The sequence below is a fragment of the Sander lucioperca genome, chromosome 12, assembly GCF_008315115.2.
Source record: "Sander lucioperca isolate FBNREF2018 chromosome 12, SLUC_FBN_1.2, whole genome shotgun sequence".
In the NCBI taxonomy this organism is placed as follows: domain Eukaryota; kingdom Metazoa; phylum Chordata; class Actinopteri; order Perciformes; family Percidae; genus Sander; species Sander lucioperca.
In genome coordinates, this window is record NC_050184.1 from 18583489 (window position 1) to 18595988 (window position 12500).

The 12500-nt window shown below is 46.9% G+C and overlaps 1 protein-coding gene across 1 annotated transcript in view; it reads left to right on the forward strand.

The window, feature by feature from the left end:
• The window catches only part of cxxc1a (CXXC finger protein 1a), a 23311-nt gene that overhangs the window by 3764 nt on the left and 7047 nt on the right, over positions 1-12500 (forward strand). Inside the window, exons 2-9 of the mRNA XM_031293159.2 lie at positions 532-722; positions 833-933; positions 2016-2164; positions 2797-2952; positions 4992-5177; positions 6072-6173; positions 8203-8432; positions 10098-10305. Coding sequence (XP_031149019.1) covers positions 532-722; positions 833-933; positions 2016-2164; positions 2797-2952; positions 4992-5177; positions 6072-6173; positions 8203-8432; positions 10098-10305 — 1323 coding nt within the window. The remainder of the gene's footprint in view (positions 1-531; positions 723-832; positions 934-2015; positions 2165-2796; positions 2953-4991; positions 5178-6071; positions 6174-8202; positions 8433-10097; positions 10306-12500) is intronic.

A 12500-nucleotide genomic window follows, 5' to 3' on the forward strand; every position in this document is an offset into this window, starting at 1 on the left:
ATACAGTATTAGGGGACCACTAAGGTCTATATAAAGAGACTTCAGATACAGTATTAGGGGACCACTAAGGTCTATATAAAGAGACTTCAGATACAGTATTAGGGGACCACTAAGGTCTATATAAAGAGACTTCAGATACAGTATTAGGGGACCACTAAGGTCTATATAAAAGAGACTTCAGATACAGTATTAGGGGACCACTAAGGTCTATATAAAAGAGACTTCAGATACAGTATTAGGGGACCACTAAGGTCTATATAAAAGAGACTTCAGATACAGTATTAGGGGACCACTAAGGTCTATATAAAAGCATCCAAAAAGCAGCATCTCATAGGATCTTTAAGGATCTAGTTTGGGCGGTTTTGGATCTAGATCCCTTGCGGGATTAATAAACATTTAAAGTCTACATGAAGACCTGGTCTGGAGGGATGGGGTCTCTCTAGTTTTGTGGAAATCTAAAAATAGTTTTGACTTTGATGTCTGTGGTTCAACAGCAGAGACTCATGTGTCTGTTTATTTGTCTGTTCTCAGTCGGAGGAGGCTGCAGGAGCAGAGCGAGGCCCGGAGGAGGAAGAGGAGGAAGGAGGAGAGGGAGGTGAAGATGAAGAGCGAGGAGGAGGAGGAGGAGGAGGAGGAGGAGGAGGAAGAGAGGTTCCCATGCCGACCCCCAAAGGTCCTGTTTACTGTGTCTGCAGGAAACCAGACATTAACTGTTTCATGATGTAATACATCCCATCTTTCATCTATGAATAATAGATATCACGCACAAACACAACACATAACACTAACCTGTCTGTCCTTCCGTCTGTCTGTCTCTCTATCTGTCTGTCAGAGGGTGTGACAGCTGCTCTGAGTGGTTTCATGGAAAGTGTGTAGGAGTTTCGGAAAAGTCAGCTAAATCCATCAGAGTGTGGTACTGTCCGTCCTGCAAAGGTCAGTGGAATATCTAAAATATATCTTTATATCTCTTCACGTTCAACTCAAACCAGCAGTAAATGTACCTCCTAACAAGTATTGTGTGTGTGTGACCGATATTTCGGCCCCGTAGTCACCAAAGTAAACATTGGACCCATTATTTACATCTTACAAGCCACATATCTCCAGAACAATCTGACGGACACATGAGGAGAAAATTAACTTTGTTTGAGACCTGTTTCTGTCTCGCGAGATCTGGCGACACAGAGAAGCTAACGTCAGCTAACATTCACCATCGCCCAAAACTGTTGTTCGTGATGCTAAATATGTCTTTTAACTGTGTAAATCTTCAGTAGCCTATAGAGAATCCAGCGTTTGTTAGCGGTTAGCTGTGAGTTAGCTGTTTGTTAGCTGTTAGCTGTGTGTTAGCTGTTTGTTAGCTGTTAGCTGTTTGTTAGCTGTGTGTTAGCTGTGTCTTAGCTGTGTGTTAGCTGTTAGCTGTGTGTTAGCTGTGTTAGCTGTCTGTTAGCTGTGTGTTAGCTGTTTGTTAGCTGTGTTAGCTATTTGTTAGCTGTGTGTTAGCTGTTAGCTGTGTGTTAGCTGTGTGTTAGCTGTTTGTTAGCTGTTAGCTGTGTGTTAGCTGTTTGTTACTGTTAGCTGTGTGTTAGCTGTTTGTTAACTGTTAGCTGTTTGTTAGCTGTTAGCTGTGTGTTAGCTGTGTCTTAGCTGTGTGTTAGCTGTTAGCTGTTTGTTAACTGTTAGCTGTGTGTTAGCTGTGTCTTAGCTGTGTGTTAGCTGTTAGCTGTTTGTTAGCTGTGTGTTAGCTGTGTCTTAGCTGTGTGTTAGCTGTTAGCTGTGTTAGCTGTCTGTTAGCTGTGTGTTAGCTGTTTGTTAGCTGTGTTAGCTATTTGTTAGCTGTGTGTTAGCTGTTAGCTGTGTGTTAGCTGTGTGTTAGCTGTTTGTTAGCTGTTAGCTGTGTGTTAGCTGTTTGTTAACTGTTAGCTGTGTGTTAGCTGTTAGCTGTGTGTTAGCTGTGTCTTAGCTGTGTGTTAGCTGTTAGCTGTTTGTTAGCTGTTAGCTGTGTGTTGTGTTTTCTGCAGACAAAAACTCGTCTCTGGAGATTAAATACCGCCCAAAGAAGAACAAGGAGAAGGAAGAGAAAGAGTCAGAGCCGGAGATGGAGGACAAACCTGATGGAGACGGTAGCTCCACCCCCCAGGCCAAGATTGACAGGAGGCGGGGCTCACAGGTAACCTAGCAACAAGACTGACAGGAGGCGGGGCTCACAGGTAACCTAGCAACAAGACTGACAGGAGGCAGTCTTGTTGACAAGAAAAATAGTGCAGTGTAGACAGGAGCGTACAGTTGGTTTACAGAAGGTGGTTTAGAATAACATAAATGAAATATAAATAGGAGCAGTGTATTAACAGTTACCTTGTAAAAGCAGAATAAATATGGCCATGTAATATAAACAATGTATGAACAGTAGTAGCAGTGACATTATAATAGTAGTAAGAATAAGTGTACGTGCAGGATGAGTAGTATGAAGAGCAGTAGAATATGGCTATGTATAAGTGTAGTAATAATATGTTTCTACTTCTAAACTGGCCTCAACATTTCAACAAAGTACACAGTTGCCGTCCAAGCAGCAAAGTGACAGTACTCTGATCCAATGGATCTAACTTGTCAGATTGACAGCAGTCATATTTTAGTATTTTCCTGTCTGTAGAGTGTCCTGAGACAACTCCTGTTGGGATTTGACACTATAAATACAGTTGAATTGAATGTTATAGCAAAAGAAAAATATAAATAAATGCAAATATGACTTTTCCTTCACCCACAACACTTTCACACGAGGCCGCGCCCACGTTTGTGTTTCAGATCAAACGTTCAGCCCGGATGTGTGGGGAGTGTGACGCCTGTCTGAGGACGGAGGACTGCGCTCAGTGTGACTTCTGTAAAGACATGAAGAAGTTCGGCGGTCCAAACAAAATCCGGCAGAAGTGTCGCATGCGGCAGTGCGAGGTCCGAGCCCGGGTGAGTCACCGCGCCGTTCCAGCCTTCATACAGATGACCAGACAGTTTCCTGTTGTTCCTGATGATGTGAAATGTCTTTCTGTTGTTTCATTCAGACTTTTAGGGCCCTATCTTGCAACCAGCGCAGCGCAAAGCCCGATGCAAGTGTCTGTGCTAGTTTAAAACCGACGCAGTTGTCAGTTTCTCGTCCAGCGCCCACGGCGTGCTGGTCTTACAGGGAGGTGTGTTCAGGTGCATTCTGGGCGTGCTGGTCTTACAGGGAGGTGTGTTCAGGTGCATTCTGGGCGTGCTGGTCTTACAGGGAGGTGTGTTCAGGTGCATTCTGGGCGTGCTGGTCTTACAGGGAGGTGTGTTCAGGTGCATTCTGGGCGTGCTGGTCTTACAGGGAGGTGTGTTCAGGTGCATTCTGGGCGTGCTGGTCTTACAGGGAGGTGTGTTCAGGTGCATTCTGGGTATATTGCTATCTTGAGGCAGCGGGAAGTGATCGCGCCAGGCCGCAACCTGGTCTAAAGTTAATAACGCAGCATTTCATTGTTATTTTAACAGAGCATTAGTAAAATGCTCCTAGGCTCGTGCACAGCGTGCACACACTATGCTTGTTACACACACAGGGACGCACAGCAGCACACACACATGCAGAAGATTACAAATAAAATATTACGGTGCAAATCCTCCATCATAACAGCAATGCTCCAAGGTCCAAACGCGCCTGGCTTTTAAAGGGAATGGGAGATGATCTCTGATTGGTTGATTGCATGTTACGCCCAAAACACACCTCTGATTAATGAAGACACTAAGTTCAACCCTTTAGAACCATGCGCCCGGCGCACGGACCCTTTTTTCTGCCTTCAAACTAGCAAAAGTGGATTTGGACACGCCCTAAACACACCTGCACCAGGCGCTTCACGCCGTGCGATCAGATCGTTAACATATAGGGCCTTTAGACTCGTATGAGAATCAGTATGAATGATGACTTATTGAGAGGTTCCATCAGACTGTAGTGCAGCGTGTTTCCAAACCCAACACGACAACGTCAACGACCGCTTCCTCCAATGAAAGTGAGATTTTAGTCTCACTTTCATTCAGGTCCAGGTCTCACTGAGGATTTTCCCACTTTATTAGGCAGCACCCCTGGACAGCCTGAGGCAGCCTAGTCAACATCATTGACGTTCAACTTCCCAAATGGCTTCGTTGCCGCCGGAAAATCAGCTCATTAAGGCCGGATATCCGTTGCCTTATTGGGCTTTCTTTGTGAGGACTATGGTTACCTGCTCCTCAGATCTCTGCAGGGTAAATCCAGACAGCTAGCTAGACTATCTGTCCAATCTGAGTTTTCTGTTGCACGACTAAAACTACTTTTGAACGTACACATGTTCCACCAAAACAAGTTCCTTCCTGAGACTATTTAGCAGAGGCACCGTGGCTCCGTCCGGAGCTTAGCACCGCCCAAAACGATTGTGATTAATACTTCTGTTTTATTGAAGAGCAATAATATACAATAGCGTGGTTTAATTTTCGGTAAAGGAAACATTTTATTGCCTACGTTACTTTTAATATCATCTCTCAACAAAGCTAAACATTTTAAGTGCATTTAAGTGCCATATTACATTGTTTTTCAAGAAAACATTTTCTGAAATGCAGTAACAACCTCAAACTAAGACATACATTAAACCTACATAAACATTACCATAGGTTGTGCAACTTAACTTTCAGAACTACAAGTTTCAACCTGAGACTGAGCTGTATATAGCTATATATGTAAAGATAACTTTGATCCACTTTTTTTTTCTTAAATAACATAAAATTGAGAAATTGTGTAATGCTTTTTACAGGCCTAGACAGAGGTGATAGTGGAGCTGTTGCGTTGGACAGCATAGGATGTTACAGGTGTACCTATTAAAGTGGCCACCGAGTGTAAAAGATGTCATGACGTCATAATAATAATAAGAAGAAGAAGAACTGAAAGATCTACTGTGATTCTCTCCACAGCTGTTAAATATGGAGAACTGATGATGATTATGTTGTTGATCTGTGAGCAGAAGATGCTTCGCGTCAAAGACGAGGAGATGAGTCGCAGCGGCGGCAGGGGGCGGGGCCTGTCGAGGAAGGGGGCGGGACATCAGACCGAGGAGGAGGAAGAGGAGGATGGCGACGAAGAGGCGGTCTTCAGTGAGAGCGAGCTGGAGCTGTATGAGCAGTACAAAGCTGCCGGATACAGAGACCTGGTCAGTTCAGAAATCTGCACTACATACACAGAGACAGACAGACAGGCAGAGAGACAGGCAGAGAGACAGACAGAGACAGGCAGAGACAGGCAGAGAGACAGGCAGAGAGACAGACAGACAGAGAGACAGGCAGAGAGACAGACAGAGACAGGCAGAGACAGGCAGAGAGACAGACAGAGAGACAGGCAGAGAGACAGACAGACAGAGACAGACAGACAGGCAGAGAGACAGACACAGGCATAGACAGAGATAGACAGGCAGAGAGACAGACAGGCAGGCAGAGAGACAGGCAGAGAGACAGACAGACAGACAGGCAGAGAGACAGAGAGACAGGCAGAGACAGACAGACAGACAGACAGACAGAGACAGACAGACAGAGGTGTGTGTGTGTGTGTGTGTGTGTGTGTGTGTGCGTGTGTGTGTGTGCGTGCGTGTGTGTGTGTGTCTGTGTGTGTGTGTGTGTGTGTGTGTATGTGCGTGTGCGTATGTGTATGTTTACGTGTATGTGTGTGTGTGTGTGTGTGTATGTGTGTGTGTGTGTGCGTGTGTGCGTGTGTGTGTCTGTGTGTGTGTGTGTGTGTGTGTATGTGTGTGTGTGTGTGTGTGTGCGTGCGTGTGTGTGCGTGTGTGTGTGTGTGTCTGTGTGTGTCTGTGTGTGTGTGCAGCTGACTGTGATATGAGGTCATAGTACTCTGTAATATTTCACCAGAAATAGTATAAAATTCACGTACTATTGGTTTCAGACTAAGGACAAACTCAAACATCTCACATACTGTTTTAGCTTATAAATAGCATGTTAGTGTGGGATTTTGGACGCAACCCGCGTGTTTCTGACCAATCAGCCGCCAGAACAGGCACTTCCTTCCTGTGGTGTGATGCGTCTTCCTGTTGCAGGTGTGGCACAGCGAGGAAGAGGACGCTCAGTCGGACTCTCTGAGGAAGAAGGCCGTGAAGGTGAAACACGTCAAGAGACGAGAGAAGAAGACGGAGAAGAAGGTAAGTGAGGACGGTTTAGGCACTGGTTCTCAAGCTTTTTTCATTAATGTTCTCCCTCTGAACAGTGTTTTTAACTGTACGTCCACACGGCCGCCGACTGGAGCTGCAAAGAAGCTCTGGCCGCCCGGTCAAGGACGCTGGTCAGAAAGTCCGGGGAAGCTGTTTGAGGCTTTGGCCGCTCTGACGTAGCAGCATTCTATGTTCATCATGGAAAAAGATCAAGCAGCCACTGCACGGCCAATACACTGACACTAGAAACCTTTTATAAATGACATATATAATGACAGAATGTGTATTGGTTGTTGGTCGCAGCGGTGTCTGTTAGCAGTTAGCTCGCTCGTTAGCCGCTGAACCGCAGCAGCGTGCAGGCAGAGCGAGCAGCCGCCAGCTGTTGATCCGTGCAGGACTTCACCGTGAGCGGACTGTTTAGAGACCATGTGACCGGCAGGTAACGTTAACTGGTCCCTATACGCAAATATCATAAATGATAGGGAACCCAGCAACGGCCATGATGAGCTTCTCCTCCTTTTTCTCTGAACTAATGTTTTGGTAGGAACCAAAGTTTACATCGAATGTTTCTCTGGAATCAGCCAGCGTGAAGGACGTCTATATTCTGATTGGTTGCCGCTGAACCGCGTCATAGCTCATTACCATAAAGTTGACCTACTTTCAACTTTCTGACTGACTCTCTGGTCGCTCAAAACGCGACGCCGACAGATTTTCCGCTCCTTGCAGCTGAGAGAAGCAGCTTCCATTGAAAATGAATGACTTCCTGTATCTTTAGAAGATCAAGTCAGCGGCGGTGTGGACGTACGGTTAGCCGTGTACCCCCTAACCAGCACAAATCATTTTTGGTAGAAAAGAAAAGTCTCTATAAAGAGGAAGAATACAGTGATGTCAGCGGTAGATTTACTAAACAGCAGCCTTGGACCTGGAAAACATTTAGATGATGATGAAGAAAGGAGACAAAATCTTGGAAAAAGACGGTAGAAAGAAGGAAGGAAGGCAGGAATAGGTCGAGCATAGTAATAAATACTTAGAAAACAAACACAGTAGAAAGAAGGAAGGCAACACTAGGGCGACAGAAGGGACAAAAAAATCAAATAAGCGACAAACTTTGAAAAAAAAGACAAAAATTTCGATGAAAAAAAGAAAGTAGAAAAAAGTAAGGAAGAAAGGTCAAAACAAACGACAAACTTGGAAAAATAAACACAGCAGAAGTAACTACAGCAGAAGTAACTGAAAAACATTTTGCAAAAAAATTCACGTACCCCCTGCAGTCCTCCAGAGTACCCCTAGGGGGACACGGACCCCCAATTGAGAAACACTAGATTAAAGGGTAACTTTGTTTTTTTTTCAACCTGGACTCTGTTGCTGCTGACCCAATCCGATTATTATTCTAAGTGTCTGACAACATTATGAAAGGATCCCTACAGAGATACGAGAGACCTTTTAGTTAAAGAGTAAGATCCTTTTAGTTTAACGTGAAATCACCATCACCAAACCCACCAGACTCCATGTAAATAATCAGTAATTTAATCATCTTAAAACACACTTCATTCAAAGTCGACAGAAACAAAATTAAACTATCAAAAGCCGTCTTGGTTCATCTTTCCACTGTTCCAACAATCACCACTGTGGTTTGGTTGAAATAAACCCATAATTCACCCATTTACATGTGGAGATATGCTGGCTCTATACACGCTAAAAGTCCTGATTATTTACATGGAGTCTGGTGGAAATATGCTGGCTCTATACACGCTAAAAGTCCTGATTATTTACATGGAGTCTGGTGGAAATATGCTGGCTCTATACACGCTAAAAGTACTGATTATTTACATGGAGTCTGGTGGAGTTTGGTGATGGTGATTTCAGCGCTGTTTAATGTTAAACTAAAAGGATCTTACTCTTTAACTAAAAGGTCTATCTCTGTAGGGATCCTTTCCATAATGTTGTCAGACAAATTAGCCAGCTGATGATGTCACTATGTCACTGATGATGTCACTAACACACCTGTCCTCTGCTGCAGAAGTCTGTCTCTGCGGTGAAAGAGGAAGTGAAGCCTGAAGTGAAGCCTCGCCGTCATAAAGCCAAGCAGCGTCACAGGGAGCGCGTGCGGCACAGCGAGCGAGGAGGCGAGGGCGGGGCTAAGGAGGTGGGCGGGGCCATGCGGCAGTGTCTGGGACCAGGATGTGTCCAACCGGCGAGGACCAACTCCAAGTACTGTTCTGACGACTGTGGCATGAAGCTGGCCACCAAGTGAGTCCCCCGTTTCCCTGGAGACGGCCTGAACAGCATCAACACCAACCTACTACCATCTACCAACTAGATACTGATGTCTGTCTGTCTGTCTGTCTCCCTGTCTCCGTCTGTCTGTCTGTCTGTCCATCTCTTTCCCTCTCTTTCTCCCTGTCTTTCTCTCTTTCTCCCCGTCTCTCTCTCTTTCTCCCTGTCTCTCTCCATTTCTCCGTCTCCCTTTCTCCCTGTCTCTCTCCCTGTCTCCCTGTCTCGTTCCCTTTCTCCCTGTCTCTCTCTCTTTCTCCCTGTCTCTCTCTCTCTTTCTCCCTGTCTCTCTCTCTTTCTCCCTGTCTGTCTTTCTCCCTGTCTCCCTGTCTCTCTCTCCCTGTCTCTCTCTCTTTCTCCCTGTCTCTCCCCCTTTCTCCCTGTCTCTCTCCGTCTCCCTGTTTCTCTCCCTTTCTCCCTGTCTCTCTCCCTGTCTCTCCTCCTGTCTCCCTGCCTCTCTCCCTTTCTCCCTGTCTCTCCCCCTTTCTCCCTGTCTCTCTCCCTGTCTCCCTGTCTCGTTCCCTTTCTCCCTGTCTCTCTCTCTTTCTCCCTGTCTCTCTCTCTCTTTCTCCCTGTCTCTCTCTCTTTCTCCCTGTCTGTCTTTCTCCCTGTCTCCCTGTCTCTCTCTCCCTGTCTCTCTCTCTTTCTCCCTGTCTCTTTCCCTGTCTCCCTGTCGCTCTCTCTTTCTCCCTGTCTCTCTCTCTTTCTCCCTGTCTCTTTCCCTTTCTCCCTGTCGCTCTCTCTTTCTCCCTGTCTCTCTCTCTTTCTCCCTGTCTCTTTCCCTTTCGCCCTCTCTCTCTTTCTCCCTGTCTCTCTCTCTTTCTCCCTGTCTCTTTCCCTGTCTCCCTGTCGCTCTCTCTTTCTCCCTGTCTCTCTCTCTTTCTCCCTGTCTCTTTCCCTTTCTCCCTGTCGCTCTCTCTTTCTCCCTGTCTCTCTCTCTTTCTCCCTGTCTCTTTCCCTTTCGCCCTCTCTCTCTTTCTCCCTGTCTCCCTGTCTCTCTCTCCCTGTCTCTCTCTCTTTCTCCCTGTCTCTTTCCCTTTCTCCCTCTCTCTCTTTCTCCCTGTCTCTCTTTCTCCCTGTCTCTCTCTCGCTGTCTCTCTCTTTCTCCCTCTCCATGTCTCTCTCTCTTTCTCCCTGTCTCTTTCCCATTCTCCCTGTCTCACTCCCTTTCTCCCTGTCTCACTTTCTCACTGTCTCTCTCCATTTCTCACTGTCTCTCTCCCTTTCTCCCTCTCTCTCTCCCTTTCTCCCTGTCTCTCTCCCTTTCTCCCTGTCTTTCTCTCTTTCTCCCTGTCTCTCTCCCTGTCTCTCTCCCTTTCTCCCTCTCTCTCTCCCTTTCTCCCTGTCTCTCCCCCTTTCTCCCTGTCTCTCTCCCTGTCTCCCTGTTTATCTCCCTTTCTCCCTGCATCTCTCCCTTTCTCCCTGTCTCTCCTCCTGTCTCCCTGCCTCTCTCCCTTTCTCCCTGTCTCTCCCCCTTTCTCCCTGTCTCTCTCCGTCTCCCTGTTTCTCTCCCTTTCTCCCTGTCTCTCTCCCTTTCTCCCTGTCTCTCCCCCTTTCTCCCTGTCTCTCTCCCTTTCTCCCTGTTTCTCTGTCTGGCTTTCTTTCTCTCCCCGTCTCTCTGTCCGCCTGTCTGTCCACTAGTCGTATCTATGAGATCCTGCCTCAGAGGATCCAGCAGTGGCAGCAGAGTCCGTGCGTTGCCGAGGAGATGGGGCGGAGACAGCTGGAGCGAATCAGGAAGGAGCAGCAGGCGGCGAGGCTCCGTCTCACGCTGATGGAGAAACGCTTCCACGAGCTGGAAGGCATCATCGCCAACGCCAAACAGCAGCAGGTCCAACACCACGAGGAGGTGAGACGGTCTGAGAAGTGAAGCCGACGCTGCAGCTCCTTAAAGCTGCGTTCTCTCTAACGTCCAGCAGGGGGCGACTCCACCGGCTCCAAAAAGAAGTTTCTATATTGTGTCTCATTCGGCATACTTCCGTCAGTACCCTGTTAATGGTCACTGACCACTTCCTTCTGTAGTCCACTTTGGATGGTTAGTATCGTCCCAAAATGAACACTGACGTTAAAACACTTACCGGAAATGAGGAGCGGTCGGCTCGGCTCACCGCCTCTCAAAATCTGACGAAAATCTTTCAAACTGACCTTTGTCGATAAAAAAAAACAGACAGATTCAGCAACTGCGCGGCCTATTTCTCGCTTAAAATGTTTTCAGAAACACGTTTCGGTGAACTATTATTGTAAAATACGAGATCGTATTCTGAACGAGCCGCCATTATGCTCGGTTGTGAAATCCGGGAGAAGTCAGGCCCACGTGACGCGTTTGTCCAATCAGCTGCCGGTCGACGTCCCTGGTCCCTCCCCTTTCCGCTTTGTAGTCCAGATGGCGCCCGTTTAGTGCGCGTAGGGTCCATCGTTTCACACTGAACTTTGTGACCGTTTTTAAGGGGTCATCCTGGTACTTTCAGTGCTCTGACTTTTTGCGTTATCTACACGATATACTTAAAACTAAGAGTTTGAAGTGTGACAGTAGGCGCTTTGAGACACAGCCAATGAGAAAATGAGCCTACTTCTCTCTTGATTTATTACCTCAGTAAACATTTTCATAATGAGTTGATGGTCTCAATCACTAGTTTCAAGTCTTCTTCAACACAGCATGATGTTCATTTAGTAAATGATGCTCCCATTTATTTTAAAATAGAGGATGAAGCAGGGGATGCTTTAGGACCTGTCAGTCAGGACAGAGGCTTAGGGATGCTAACCATGCTAACCCTGGGGACATTAAAACAGATGTTGTGGCTGTAAGCGGTCCAACAAAGTGCTGCCGAGGGCCGAACTCTGAGAGATGCAGAAACACATTACTGAATTACTTTGTGAGTTGAAATAAGTGCGTTATTACACTAGTTGTATTTTACGTGTGGAGGAATAAATCATTGCAATACAGTCTCTCTCTCTCTCCGTCTGTCTGTCTGTCTGTCTCTCTCTCTCTCTCCGTCTGTCTGTCTGTCTGTCTCTCTCTCTCTCTCCGTCTGTCTGTCTGTCTGTCTCTCTCTCTCTCTCCGTCTGTCTGTCTGTCTGTCTCTCTCTCTCTCTCCGTCTGTCTGTCTGTCTGTCTGTCTGTCTCTCTGTCTGTCTGTCTGTCTGTCTGTCTGTCTCTCTCTCTCTCTCCGTCTGTCTGTCTGTCTGTCTGTCTCTCTGTCTGTCTCTCCGTCTGTCTGTCTCTCTCTCTCTCTCGGTCTGTCTGTCTGTCTCTCTTCGTCTGTCTGTCTGTCTCTCCGTCTCTCCATCTGTCTGTCTGTCTGTCTGTCTCTCCATCTGTCTGTCTCTCTCCATCTGTCTGTCTGTCTCTCTCTCTCCATCTGTCTGTCTGTCTCTCTCTCTCCGTCTGTCTGTCTGTCCGTCTGTCTGTCTGTCTCTCCGTCTGTCTGTCTGTCTGTCTGTCTCTCTCTCCGTCTGTCTGTCTCTCTCTCTCTCTCTCTCTCGGTCTGTCTGTCTGTCTCTCTTCGCCTGTCTGTCTGTCTCTCCGTCTCTCCATCTGTCTGTCTGTCTCTCCATCTGTCTGTCTCTCTCCATCTGTCTGTCTGTCTCTCTCTCTCTCTCTCTCTGTCTGTCTGTCTGTCTGTCTCTCCATCTGTCTCTCTCTCTCTCTCCATCTGTCTGTCTGTTTGTCTCTCTCTCTCTTTCTCCATATGTCTGTCTGTCTGTCTCTCTGTCTGTCTGTCTGTCTCTCCGTCTGTCTGTCTCTCTCCATCTGTCTGTCTGTCTCTCCGTCTGTCTGTCTGTCTCTCCATCTCTCTCTTTCTCCATCTGTCTGTCTGTGTGTCTCTCTCTCCGTCTGTCTGTCTCTCTCTCCATCTGTCTGTCTGTCTCTCCGTCTGTCTGTCTCTCTCTCCATTTGTCTGTCTGTGTGTCTGTCTCTCCATCTGTCTCTCTCTCCATCTGTCTGTCTCTCTGTCTGTCTGTCTGTCTGTCTCTCCATCTGTCTGTCTCTCTCTCCATCTGTCTGTCTGTCTGTCTGTCTCTCCGTCTGTCTGTCTGTCTCTC